The following is a 14709-nucleotide window of genomic DNA, read 5'->3' as shown; positions in this document are numbered from 1 at the left end:
ATGAAATATTATGAATATATCTTTATTATCAGGCTATGTTCCTCAATCATTCAAAGTAGCAGTGATAAAACCTCTTCTTAAAAAGCACAACCTCGATCCAGAGGTTTTAGCCAACTATAGATGTTAGAGCCACAAAGTTATTATTTCGATTCATAATTTGATAAATGATTTAATGATGGAAAATGATTTATATTGCCATGGTGAATATGTTTTGATGAAATGATTGTTAATTTTATATCGTAAATATGATCTGTTTCCGTGTACCTTCCGGTGTGTATTTAAGTTGAGGACAGCCGGGGTGCTCGGAGACCTGATGAGACAGGGAGCGGAACAGTTTTTCGACCGCAAATTGCCGACAGAAATTAGTGCTGTAAAAAAAGTATAGTTTAGTTTATATAGGAAAGTATATCGCCGAAATATTGTTTTAGATTTGTTATTTTGAGACTATTTAAGTCAATACTTTTTTGTTAATAAATTACATTTTTTTGACTGAAAACCTTCGGCTGCTTATTGTTTTGGATTGCGTGTCGTCAACCCCGCTCTATAGTGGCAAGAGGAAACCTTGGATGCCATTACAAGTAGCATTTGGCGCACTGTGTAGGTAAAAGAGGATTTGAAGGTTCCTCCCATTGAGGTACATGTTAAAAAAAGAGTTTAAAAAGCTGAATATTTAAAAAAGTATAAAATATTTTGAAAAAGTTGAAAGTTTCCCATCATGTGCTGAAAAGGCTGAATATTTTGATGTTTGAATGGTTTCTGTAGCTGAAAGTAGGCTGAAGTTATTTGACGGCAAAATATTGGTTGAAATAAAAAGAAGATTAAAGAGAAACAAAAGAACTACAGTGGAATGCTGTTGCAGAGCATTCACACTAATGAAGGAACAAATAGGGGGCCACGCTAGACTCATACTGTAAGTCATCATGTGATCAAGAGAGAGCTCTCAGACCTAAGAGACTGTCTTTCTTAACCAATATCATTTAAAAGATAAAGGAAGTTTGAGTGTCTGACTTCTTAGAAATAACAAAGATGCCACACAGTACAGTGTTGTGTGATGATGATTAATAAACTGACTTTTTGCAAAAAATCATCGCTATTCAGGATTGCGACTTAAGTCGTCTGAATTATGAAAACAGTCCTTTTTATTCTACCATAATAAATTGATTTACTGTTACAAGTTGGAAAGTGTGATCCAACAGAAACAGCCAAGGCCTCACATTTTCAGCACGCATCTGTTTTTACAACTCAAATGAACCGAAAACAGCAACAACCTCCCCACAAAGAGTAGACTAAAAAAGTGCAAATCCCTTTGGACTGCAGATGAAAGAATATCAACGCAGGATGAGGAGAGACACATTGAGAAAGGCACAATATGTAAAAAAGGAAAAATAAGTGAAGTATAAAAAACGAAGGAGCACTGGAGCGCTGCTGGTGGAGCTGTGTGGTTTACTTGGCTGGGCTCTACAGCACGCTAAGATGCTTACCCTCCACATAGTCTCACAAAACAACCCCAATCACTACCATCTGAGCGCCCTCAAACTGCACATTGAGTACATACAAAACCAATCACACTTATCCCACAGTGGGTAAGAGGGGCACAGTGGGCTGGGGGATAATAGAGGGAGGAAGGCTGGTGAGAAGGAATGGCAGAGAGGGACAGGAATGGCTACATTAAGAGCGGGAATAAAGGGTGTGGTGACCTGAGGATTGAATGAAGGGCAAATGTAATAGAAGGCACATACTTTAGGACAAAAGTCATCTCTCTTTCACAAAGCAACCAAGCTCGCTTTGGGGGCCTGGACATGTTGCTGCCATAGAAAGTATCCCTCCGTAAATCTAAAATTATAACTGAGGGTGTGGAAAAATGCACCAGGCAAAGAGTTGGGTTGGTTTTGATGGTTGCCTGTTAACAATTACTAAAGCCATGACTGAATTCTCCCAAAACCAATGTTTTAAGTATAGCCTCAGAGGGTCAGCAGAGAAAAAAGGGATTATTATATAAAATAATACAGAAAGCCAGGATTGGTCAAAAATAATGAATTTATAAGCAAATGTGCTCAAACTTAGTGCAGTGACAGAATGCATTAAAGAGTAGAATTGTAAGAATGTTATATTGATCTTTAATATAACTTATCATCTTCTGACCACAAGAATATAAGGTATTTAAATAAACATAAATAGATGGAGTTAACAAATGGAAAAATGGTTTTAAGTTCTACTACAAGTTCTCAGTGTTAAATCGGCTTTTCCAATTCTGTGTCTGTACGTTAAAATGGGAACGAATCAATGGAATAAATTAACTAACTGTTCTGTACGGTTAGTGTATTTGTATCCACTCAAATTGATATCAAGACTCACAGGACAATGCTTAACGTTTTTGGCAGCTAAGGAATATAAATAGCAGGTAACTCCACTCCACTGTATAACCACAGATTGACATTTTTATATTTCCCATGTAACTAATCAAACTGACTTAACAAAGACAATTAGAAATAAGAATATTTCACAAACTACTCCAAGTCAAAGAAAGAAACATAAAGGAAGAAATATAAATACTATTTCCAGGGAGTCAGATTTAAAAAAGGATGCCACCCAAGAGAACAGAAAGATAAAACTGAAACGTTATTTTCACAAAGACGTGTGAGCAGAGAGTTCAAAAAGTGTTTTCAAACCATAAAGCTGCCACAGTAGCTCGAGGGCCAACCTGTGGTTCACCCTGTTTGAGTCATTCAAAATTAAGCTATCAAACCCATCCGTCCTCCAGGCCTCTAATATTACACTCTCATGCTTGACTTATCTGTCATCTCCCTCAAAGATCATGCCATGTTACTGCAGCACTGTGTGGTCCCCCTGCAAGGACAGGAAGGAGCGAAAAGCAGTGATTGAATTAATGACTATCTAACATGGCCTGCAGCTATGTGGCTGTACCCAGCATCATCAAAACCGGTGAGAACACTTAGATGTGGAGAGGAGAGGCAGACAGGAGGGGGTAAGGGGAAGATGTCAGGGCGAGGGCAAAATACTCTCATAATTTAAGGAGAAAAATACATGTGGCCACTAAACGTATAAGCACTAGCAGTGAAACACATGTTTTTTCACATATGCGAGCACATGCAGAAACGTACATAAACACGGTATTTAGGTGCCACTTACCACCAGACCCTCAGTCTATATAGAGGCAGCAAGAAAACAATGTTGGGTAGCAAGATCAGACAGGGCTAACAGAAAACAGGCTGAAATATGTGATGTAGGAGAGGCAGTCCAACACAACACAGACACAGACGGAAACTCAGAGACAGACCATCTCTGGCCTCAAATCATACATCTGCACTGCTCCCCCAGATGGGATGAGCCGTGGTGAATAGGTTTCCCGGCACTCTTGTCTTGTGGGGAGTGGAAGCTTATTAGGAGAAGAAGAGAAGGAGAATGAGGAGAAGCTACAGAGTTGGTCATGAGTTCATTGTATTTGTGCCCTTTGATCACTTTCATCCTGTAATGTAAGTTTGAGGAGAGTGGACCCTGGGAACCCTTTAACTCTGACTGTCAGCGGTGTACCACAGACATAAAGCTACAATAACTAAGTCTATACAATGTTTAAATGACTTTTGAACACAAGCAGTTTTAAATGTTCATTGATGAATGCGATAACCATTTGACAAGGAGTCTGAAGATAGGAAAGCACTTTCACAGAGTTTGTGTCAGTCATTGGCCTATATTAATGTTTCTCCTGCTATTTGAGAAATCAATCCACAACATACTAATGTATTAATGCACAAAACCAAACCTAAACGTTCGCGGCCTGGAATCCTTTAATACCGTGATTTTCCCCTTATATCAGTAATGGCTCTATGCAATGATGAAGTAATTACCGTAATAAAAAGATTGAAGGTACACCAACAAAAAAGCCAGGATATAACCCTAAATGTTTTCCTTGATTTGAAGGAAAAAATATATCAATGTCCTAATAATGCTAAATGCAATACACCATCACACTTACACACAAAGAGCAATATGCCCATAAAAAACACTTAAAATTGACACAAACACAACCATGCACATATGCACTCCACTTCCCTTCTCACAGGTCAAAGACCATCTGGCAAATTCAAGGTTTACTTTCAAGGCACTGCTTTAATTAGAAAGATGTTTTATTGGATGAGAAATGAATCAAAAGAATACAAACACTGGCAAAAATGTGATGGTTCCACGCTGTTTGTCATACGCCATCTGTTTGAACCTTCTCAGAGTTTAAAATTGCAGGATCTTTTTTCCCCTCTGTTCTCTCTCCCTACTCTGTGTGTTTGAGCCATGAAAAAACAGTGAGCAGGATCAACCAACATAATATAAAAGCCGATATCTCTACAGTCAATTATTTGCTTTCAAAAAATGTTTTATAGGTTCTGGGCACAAGACTAACAAATACTCAATCTAACTCATCATCATCTATGTCCCACTGCAGAGGAGACACAGAGGGCCGGGCGAAATAGAGCTTGTGTTTAAAGTAAATTAGATCAAACATTTCTTCAGCAGCGCAAAGGAATTCAAAGACAGACTCTTTATAGTTTGTTGGAGTATTTGTTAAAGGGATGATAATAACTCTGTATGTCGAGTCTGTCAAGTACTAATCAGGACATATAGAGCAAAACAGATCAGGCATGAGAAAAGAATGGAAGATTGGAGAATATACTATAACAACTAAATAGTGTTATGATCGAACTGAACAGTCGATTAAATATTCTAAATATTTCCGTGTTTTTCTCTCCTATTCAAGCTTCACCATAAGAGTTTATGTTGTCTTCAGTCTCTGTGTACCCCCACCAGGTGGGTACATATGACCTATACAAATCACAGCACGGATACATGCCTTTATCATCCGGCATCATAATTGACTGTAATACAGCTCAGCCATATAGGGCTTGGCAATAATTCAATATGATGATGTAGCAAAGTTCAATTAAATTGCATCACTATGAAATCAACCATAACCGTACTTACATATTAAAACATGCTCACATTGTATATCTTATTAACTTCAGTACACTATTAACACAGATAGAGAAAAAAGACTCCATACCCGTATCCACTGATTTGCTTTTGTTTCCACAGCATCGCCTGGATGCTCCGAGTACAGTCCCCACAGACACTGAAACAACAGCCATCTCCCCGGAGCTGCAAACAGGAAGACACCATGGACGATCTCTAGTTCTATATAAGACCCTTTACACAGATTACAAGCATTACAGTGACTCATGCTAGTAAACAGACTATCATAAGTCCGCATTCCCAAATACAGAGGGAGTTACAGTTGCTCTCACCATCAGCAGTCACACAAGGGTTCCAGCAGAGTCGGCCAAGGAACTGGCCCAGGAGAGGCAGCCTCTTCATGGTCTCTGATGTGGAGCTCTGAGGGACAAACAGAGACAACCACAGGCATGGGGATAATGAATGTAATGGTTCACATGTTCTTCATCTTGAACACTCTTACACCTTTGAGGCGCCTAGCTTCCACTAATTACTTAAAGTGGACCTATCATGCAAAATGCACTTTTGTACGTCTTTTATACATGAATATGTGTCCCCGGCGTTCCAGGGAACTCACCAAGTGTCAGAAAACACAACCCTCTCTATTTTCCTCCATACCCAAATCTCTTAAAAAGGGGCTGCAACGGATCTGGTACAGACTGATCCAGATTTGAACACTTCTATGACGTCACAGAAGTGGCGCTACGGCTATTGGGCCAACTCCACCAATCAGGAGGAGACAGCCACGGACATTGCCGTTCGAAAGCACTGGAGACGCTGTAGTACATAGGCCAGGCCTGTAGATGGTGCTGTTCTCACAGAATCAGCCCATGCAAAGACAGTGTTAAATTGAGCAAAATTAGGAATGGCTAAAATGCATGATCTGTTTGGTATTTCGAAAAATAAAAAGTATAAATATGCCTTATATAGGTATGGTCCTACACTATATTATTCAAATATAGCATGATAGGTCCACTTTAAGTAGGTTATTTCTCTGAGTGGAAGGCACATACAGTAATGGGTTTTCTTTAATCTGGTGCATAATCAGACTCAACAAAGTGAAACTAATCCAGACAAATTAAAATGACTTATTGTTTCACTGTATTATAGGAGTTTGCAACACCTCACCTGTTACTTCTTCCTAGTGTGCTTCCCACCTAGCAACCTTGTGCCACAACAACAAACATTAAAGATCACAGTTCTACTTAATGGCTGAGGAAATGAATTGAAAAACAGGCACATCCGCAGGTGCAAAGAACATTACTCATGCATCAGCTTTGCTTCCCGTATTTTGGTATATTTGGTCATTACAACTATAGTTTGAATAGGGGCTCTGTGACAGTTTAAGTATGTGTGTGTCTGTGCTTGTTTATGCCACTCAAACAACAGACGATGGGATTTATTTCACTTCACAGCCAGTTAAATTATAAAGGTTTTAAGCATTTAAGATTTTTAAGCCAGGGCCACACTGTATCTAAGAACTTGAATAGCCCTTAATCCTGACTTCTACACATTTGATTTGGGACAATATTAGATTACACTAGATTATATTTAAGGTTTGGAAATGTCCAATTATGTTAGGGACACTTATCAGCTCCAACTGATGACAAAAATGAGACTTGGTGCACAGTAACTTGAGTGTGACTGGATACCAAATACAGCACAAACAAGGACCATGTAAAAACAAGACTGGAGCTGGTTGTTTTTAGATAATTAAAACCAGATTCAAACAGAAGGTGATTACTAACACTTGCTTTCAACCCAGTTTTTACCACTGGGTTTAAAGACATTTCCCTATATTTAGTAGAGCTAAAAATAATTTGGTGTCTATTAGGGATGGGAACGATTAATCGAATATTCAAAATTATTCAGGTTTTCGAATATGAGAATATGAGTTATGAATATTTTTATTGTAATTTTCTTTCTTTTTTTGGGAGGGGTGCCTAAGTTGATTACATATGATCAAATGGAATAATTCAATGTATACGACAGTGCCATAGCTAAGTGTGTTAGGTGTGTTTTGCTCCGCTCACCGGTCCCTCACAGCGGGCAGAGCTGCAGGTGCTGATCTCTCTCTCTCGTGTCCGGTTATACTTCACTCGCGTTTATGTCCAAATCCATCAGATCTAGCTAGTTCTAGCTAATGATATGGCTGGTGCCCCTCCCTACACGCAGATCACGCAGACTCAAACCTCATCTTATGCCCAAATTCCAGCTGAGAGGGTCTTCTCTACAGCTGGCCTGATAGTGAGTCGTCTCTGCACCCACCTCTCCACTGAGTAGACATGCTCATATTCTTAAAGAAGAATGAGTATTGAATAGCTGCATTCTGTGCATAGGCCTGTTATAGGTTGTTGATCTCTGTTGTAATAGGGTTACGTTACCCTAACCCGTTATGTTGTTCGTGTATGATCCCTCTTTAATTTAAAAACCAAGTTATGTTTTAAGCATGAAAGCTGTAGGCCTATAGCTGTCAACTGTTCAAATTGTGATCACCAGTTCAATACATTTGACAAATTCCACTTGGTTTCTATACTTATTTGAACATGTATTTATTATTATTTGTTTGTTTTTTTTGTCAACAGTTTTCCCACATTTTTTTTTTTTATAGGATATGTGCATTTTGGTTAACCGTTTTTTTGGGGGTTGAATATTCGAATATACATTTGCTTTCAAATTCCCATCCCTAGTGTCTATAGTTTAAAATGAAAAATGTAGCATATTTGTCCGAATATTATTCAACTTCTTTTGTAATCTCCAGGGAAGAACACAAAAACATCATGTAAAGCTTTGGAGACTGAAAAAAGTGCCTTCAGTCTGAAAGTGGACTTTTAAAAATGTTTTGAAAACTGAATAATAGTTCAAATCCACAGGTGTACCACAGCCCTGCTGTTACTTTTCTTGGTTCGTAACAAGGGGTTGGACCCATCTTCCTTACAATATGATGACTGCAGTGGAATATCTGTATATAGAGTAGATGAAAGGGGTGATGACGTATTACTTACATTTACAAGCATTTCTGCACGTGTGCAAGAATCATGCTTATGTGACATTACCAAATGAGTTGGTATTCAATCCCATATTTAAGTAGTATATCATACATTTCACCTTTGAGCCAATTCAACTATAGAGAAAAGCTTTGATGCAGAAGAAGGCCACACTAAGACATTTATCATGAGCCAGTTGAAATCAAAGCAGTGTGCTGTGGCTCATCCGAAGATGATTTGGCTTACATCACTGCCATGTACATACAGTGGAGTTTATGGTGTTGGGTGATTGGTTTCTCATGTGGTCCTAGAGAGGGGAACAAGATGTATACTATTTTAAAATATCAACTATAGGTTTTATTGTGGGATTCAAAACATTTCCCTCCTCTTGTACTATGTCCCCTTGGGCTCATCATCCATTCAGCCACCTTGACCCTCGGATAAAATACACCTGTCACACTTCTTTTTATCACCCTTATAAGAAGAGAAAGAATTTAGCTAGTCATTTGTATCCTTTAAAAGAATACTGACTTTTAAGAAACAATTAAGTATTAGCATGAGTTAGAAAACAAAATAGATGTGGGAAAAGTTAACAAGAAAAAGTTTTAAGAGAAGAAGTCCAAAGGGATGACCCAAACATATTTAGTTTAATCGGATATTAGGCAGAGAAAGGCAGAGAATCTCCATATTTGAGAGGCTGAAAACTGAAAATTACTTTTTCTATTAATCAATTATACAATACTCGAAATTATTTTTCTGCTGAGTGACTAATGGTTTAGTTGACATATTGATGCATCTCTAGTATGCTTTGTTTTTGCTTAAGCCCCTTTCATCATAAATAATGAGAGAGCAGTAAGCAATCATGGAGAAGCCTAATGTAGCATTGAATAAAAGGAAGACTTTAAGGCAACCTAAGGCCTATAAGTTCAAAAAGAGAATCAGACAGACAAAGACATTAACTTGACTCACTCAAGTGGATGAGATCACCATTAATGGGAAGCAGAGTGGTAATAGGCCATGTAGGGTTTCTTTAAATGGACCCACAACACAACCAATGGAAAATAGCCCTCACACTCAGCTTTACTATCAATCCAACAACACATGGTAAACGTTTTGTGCAAATATAAATGTGCATTTGTCTCGGTAACGCATCTATAGAGAGGCGAAGTCCCTCCCTTTCCGGTTGAACTCATGGGACCTTATTTCAGAAAAATTATGTATTGAAGTCAATGGCGAGAGAAAACGTATCTTTCGATCCCGTTTGAATTGTGCCATGAATTACACATGATGTTTGTCAATCTTAAAAAATAATTTCCATGTCAAAAAAAGTCACAGTTTGTGGTAAAACTGTTGGAATATAAGACTATGAAAAATCCGCAACTAGAAAGACTACAAATCCCAGAGACGCGTAAGTGATGTCATAATTGTTTTCCTCCACTAAATATAAGAGATAACTAAGATAAGATAACTTTAACAAGATGCCTGTGTGTTTTGTACCAGGTTGTAATCATACCAGCAATAGAGTGGTGCAGTGACGCGTCCTAAAACCAGGAAGTAAGCTTCTTCCGGTTCCTTCCATGGATGACAGGTTTTTATATAAATGGATCAGGACAAAAATAGAGTAAATCTTTTTTCCTGAAACTTTCAGAATCTCTTTCCACAGAGGGGACACATGTTTATGTATAAAGGACATGAAAAAGTGGATTTTGCATAATAGGTGACGATTAAAACTTCAATTCCCCACACCTCTTATTTTGGGCAGCAGGATTCCTTTGAAGAGTGGTGCAATACTGCGGTAGTGGTGTAGAAACCATGGTTAAAATGTAGGGGAATTCTAGGTGGGTTTAGTATGGTTTGGCAAATGAACAATCACATATAGGCAAGCACTCTTTAAAGAAGTAGTACATAATATTGGGAAATGTGCTTTTTTTCTGTTGCCTGAAGTTGAACAAGTAGATCTATACCACTTTAATATGTGTCTGTGCAATATGTGCCCAGGGTTACACCCTCTATCGTCCACATCCTGCCCTCTTACTTTCCCCTTACCAATCTCTTTCATCTTGTCTGCCCGCAACAGATGAAATCTGTCCAGGCAAGTTGTTTTCCTTCTGTTTCAACCCATCATGCTAAACCAAGCTAAGCGGATGCTGGCTCCAACCTCATATTGAACAACAGATAGGCATGAATAAGTTCAATATTTAGAAGAATGGAGTATGTTTCCTAAGTTAAACCATAGACTGTAAGGTTTAAACCTGGGAATGAATAAGAACCAAGAATATTTGTTATCTTAGGGCATAAAGCACAGTTGTTAAGTCATCAAAGGATGTTATTGGCTGCCAAGAAGCAAGATATCTTCAGCTGGTTTTTTATGAGCCCACTGCCAGTAAAAAGTTATTTCAACCCAATTAAGCTATACCATTTTTTTCCTTCTTTGTTTCCGCACCATCGTCCTACACATGCTGAAAACTTTTCATGATGTATACGAGGAAAAGTGCTAACAGGGAAGCAGCCAGATAGATCAAAATAATAGCCAATCAATGTTTAAACTATAAAAATATAGTTGCTACAGTAGACAGGAAGTAGAAAGGTAAACAGACAAAGATACTTAGAATGATTCTAACCATCTCTAGAAGGTGCATAATATATGGATGTACAAAATCATAAATGAAAACCTGCAAGAGAACCATGACTGTAAGACTAACAAGAAAAATATTTGTGAGAAAAACATTTTATCATGTGGAGAGAAATATGGTTATAGAAAGCAGAAAGACAGAAAGAGCTAAGGGAAAAAGGGGGCAAGTTTGTCGTAACACTGAAATCTCACAGTCCTGCACCCCTCCTGTACTCTGCCCCCTTCCCAAATTTGCTGGACCTGATATGGGGATACATTAGGTTAGCGCTGGAGGTCCCAATGCGGCTATTACCTGACTAACTCAACACTGTAGCACTGCCAGCCAGACATACACAGCCTCTGCACCGCACAGAGCCGCCTCTGTTCGGAGGACCCGGCCAACGCTGGACTTACTGTTCATGTCCTGGCCCGGACAGAGAGTGTGTGTGTGTGTGTGCGTGCGTGCGTGCGTGCGTGCGTGCGTGCGTGCGTGCGTGCGTGCGTGTGCGAGACGTGCTGGGTTTTGAATTAACTTTTGACGGCTGTTTGGCCAGACTAATTAACTGATTTCAATTTGTTTTTATTAGGCAAGTTGTGTCTTAACTGTAAAGAGGCCTCCTTACTGATACAACATTACCTGGGGAAGAAAAGTGTTATGCAAATGTGTCAATGATATAAATCTCAGTGTTTCCCTTTCATTTTGACAAATGTGATTCACAAGCTTCACTTTTTTCCTACATCTGCTCACCATGTTGTTGATATGTGGGAGAAGTTGCTGGAGGTAATCCTTCAGTCTGCTCATGTGCAGGCAGGTGTCTTTCAGAGTGTCGGGCCTGTCAGCCTGGCCCCAAGCCACTGCTTTGTCAAGCCAGAACTGCAGCGCCGGGACGTCCAACAGGGGCTGGGTCCGCTGCTGCAGCTGAGACATTGTGCTGCTTTCCAATGGACTCAGGTCATATGTAAGAATCCTAAGTAAGAATAGGAAAAAAAAAAACTATTATTTTAATATCTCTCCTTAATCATTTTTAGTTTGTGGGTATGAGGGGTTCTGCAATGTCAAAATGTTAACATGGTGATCTTAGCATTTGAAGATGAAATTAACACAGTGCTGCTAAAGTGATGGTTGTGTGATAAATAGTAGCCGATAAGTCTTTATAAACAGTTTACACCCCATTAATATATTATTTAAGTACAATAATTGTAGGTATACTGGTGACATAAATGTACACAGTCATCAATCAGCAGTTAAAACTTTTATATGAAATAAAATAAAGTCTATTGAATATGCATTAAATGTGTCGTAACTTGTTACCATAAATAAAGAAAAAGATGTGTATCAAACAATTGCTTGTACTTTATGTGTGACTTATAATTAAATGTAACACTTGGAATGTTTATAAAGGTGCAGTGAATGCAAATACCCTCCAAAATAAATAATGTTCTATTGACAATCTCTTTGTTCCACTTCAAAAACATATATTTAGAAAATAACATCAGTCTAATACACCTGCCTGCCCATGTATTTAGTTGTGCACTAATGTATAATGTGCATGTGTGGCCCACATCATTCCCCCATTTTCTATTAGAGCAGGAATGGATAATACAATAATAATTGGCAGTAATGTGTGGTAAAATATATTCAGGCATATTATGTTAATCTAGTGTTAAACTCTCATAACCACAGTCTAACGATCAAATTTCAAACACACACACACATTCACACACACACACACACTCATGGAAGCCTACTGAGAAATAAACAGCACATTCTTCACCTTTTATGATGATGGAGGGAAAAACATGGGGGGCAGAACACAAGTGTGTGTATTAGGATGTGTTTAGAGTGTGTATGTAGCCTGGGAATAGGGTGCGTGAGTGTGTGTGTTGTTGTTTTTGCCATAATGACAGGCCTGTGTGAGACACCACAGGGTTGTGTTTTATGATCACCTCGTTACACACGATTTGTTTAATGTCTTGCCATCATCTCTGCTGGGAAGCCACTATGGCTCGCTGATGTGAATATATAAATACTCATTTTTGGGAAGAAAAAAAAAGCTAAACCGAATTAGGAACAAACGCCTCTTGTTGACTTGTGTCGGGGGCTCAGGTTTTAGTGAAGCAGAGGAGGAAATTAACCATATGCCAACAGTCACCCACAAACTCTATCACACAGAGACAGCTACATGAAAACATAGGCATATATTGTGATTACAAAACGTGTTTGTCTCAAATGGATGTCATTTAGTCAATAAAATACACACCTGCACATATACTGTACACTCTCAACAGCAGCTCTTGGACTTGTTAAACACTTTTGAGCAGAAACGAGATGTGAAGGGTCAAATATTATCTTTGAAGACCTGTTAAACTAAGCTTGTGGACTTTGGGTAAGAGTATGTTTGCGGTTTCAATTAGGAGATTAAGTTAAACATCACTTTAAACAAATGTACTTCTGTGTGCTTCAATATGATATATTTAAGAACACCTGGATTACATGAAAGTTGTTTAAAGTGTGTCTTACTAAGAGTCACACATAAAAGGAACAGTTTTGCTTAAAGGTGGCCGTATGTAATTTATTTCAGAAACACTTTTTGATATATTCCATGGAATGTTCTTATTAACATCCCGATAGCAATGAATATATGAAATGCTTTGACAATAAATACATAAAAAAATGTCATCTGTGGAAGCCGTGGTGCTGTAAAAAGCACGACCAATCATTTTAGCCGGCCCGGCAAAATATGTCACATGACCACTTGCAACCACTCATCAAAACACACCTGATTTAGTCGAGAAACTACTCACTAAGACTTGTGTTTTATAAATATATATGTTCAACATTCGATCAATTCAAACCAAATAGTATTACACTTGAAACATTTTAAACATCTATTTTTATTGATTTTTAATAAACTTTCTATTGCTTTTCTATACTGAAAAGTCTTGATTGTGTTCATATAATGTGACCTAATGACTCCAAATCAATACAGCCATGTATCACTACATTGGAGAAGTACGAGACGAACATTTTTTTTTTAAATAGTGTTTGTCCACCTTTCATTTTATATGAATATTTAAAATGAAATGTGGTATATTGTTTGTTGAAAAGTCTGATTTATTTTCTATAGCTTACATGAGATGTGAACAAATGAATTTGAAGCCATCATAATCAGATATCATTCTAACTACAATGGGCAAAAAAGACAAAACTCTTTTTTTGGTGGATTTTAGTCCACCTTGTATTTTATACAAACGTTATAATTAAAATTCAAGAGTTATTAAAAGGTCTCAATTTTGTATGCCTTTCGTGTCATCCGACCATAGAGCACCCGACCCAGTAACTCCAACCTAATGCAAAATCATTTGTATGGGCTTTAAGAGCTTGAAAAAAACACAAATTGCTCCTTTTACCCGGGAGTTTCCTACAACACAAACTCACCTACGTTAAATGTTGGAGTGCAACAACTACCCAACACCACAGGATGCCAGTGTTCGCCCCACTCTACTGCAGTGACACATAGTTCATTTGAAGATTCGAAATAAGTTCAATATACAACTGCTAGACCACGTCTTGCAAACTCAAGTTAGGATTGAATGATTAGATCACAAGGAAATGTATTTGCATTCTCCTTATTAGCAACCTGTATGTCAGCTGTTAGCTTGTTAGCAATTGCATTACTCTAGTCGTATTCGTTAGCTACTTTAGCTTGAAATAGACTTACATGCAAACAAGACTTACACTCATCAAACTGAAATCTCCACAGAGCAGACGTTTAGTTAATCCATTTGTGTCTAGTCTTCAGACAGGTTTCTTCTTGCGATGTAAACAAACTGAACTTCCCTCTTCTCTCGGAGTTCCGTGTAAGGAGGAAGACTATTGGCTGTGATTCACTTCCTCGCACTCGTCCTCCTGGCAGTGCATGCTGGGAAATTGAGTCACATGGCTGAACAGCAAGAACGTTATCAGAATACAGAATACCTTTATTCGTCCCATAAAGGGGAAATTGACATTGTATCATTATTATACAAGATAATATAGGCATTGACAATATAGATAGAGGTGCTTGTTTTCTTATATGTGTGAGTAAGAAA

The 14709-nt window shown here is 38.2% G+C and overlaps 1 protein-coding gene across 2 annotated transcripts; it reads right to left on the bottom strand.

The window, feature by feature from the left end:
- Positions 1-3240: 3240 nt before the first annotated feature.
- On the bottom strand, positions 3241-14496 carry LOC104947785 (Fanconi anemia group C protein homolog). Of its 2 annotated transcripts, none has more exons than XM_010773879.1 (5): positions 14340-14496; positions 11366-11585; positions 5313-5400; positions 5072-5166; positions 3241-3397 (listed from the first exon to the last, which is right to left on the bottom strand). In XM_010773879.1, exons 1-5 carry the CDS (start codon positions 14360-14362, stop codon positions 3287-3289), a joined length of 537 nt encoding a protein of 178 aa, XP_010772181.1. In that variant the 5' UTR covers positions 14363-14496; the 3' UTR covers positions 3241-3286. The 2 variants fall into 2 exon arrangements, with proteins under 2 accessions (XP_010772181.1, XP_010772182.1); XM_010773880.1 differs by having other exon boundaries at positions 3246-3397; positions 14357-14496.
- Positions 14497-14709: the final 213 nt, after the last annotated feature.

This window comes from Notothenia coriiceps, unplaced genomic scaffold (genome assembly GCF_000735185.1).
Source record: "Notothenia coriiceps isolate Sejong01 unplaced genomic scaffold, NC01 NC01_scaffold00013066, whole genome shotgun sequence".
NCBI classification, from domain to species: Eukaryota; Metazoa; Chordata; class Actinopteri; order Perciformes; family Nototheniidae; genus Notothenia; species Notothenia coriiceps.
This window is presented reverse-complemented; position numbering and strand designations above follow the sequence as displayed.

What these genes read in the sequence shown, in the direction of transcription:
- LOC104947785 (XM_010773879.1), bottom strand. Translation starts at nt 14,362, where the DNA reads ATGAGTGTAAGTCTTGTTTGCAT. An exon ending in CCCTTGTGTGACTGCTGATG is followed by an intron (nt 5,167 to 5,312) that starts GTGAGAGCAACT and finishes TCCTGTTTGCAG; the next exon opens with CTCCGGGGAGATGGCTGTTG. An exon ending in AAGCAAATCAGTGGATACGG is followed by an intron (nt 3,398 to 5,071) that starts GTATGGAGTCTT and finishes TCTCCTAATAAG; the next exon opens with CTTCCACTCCCCACAAGACA.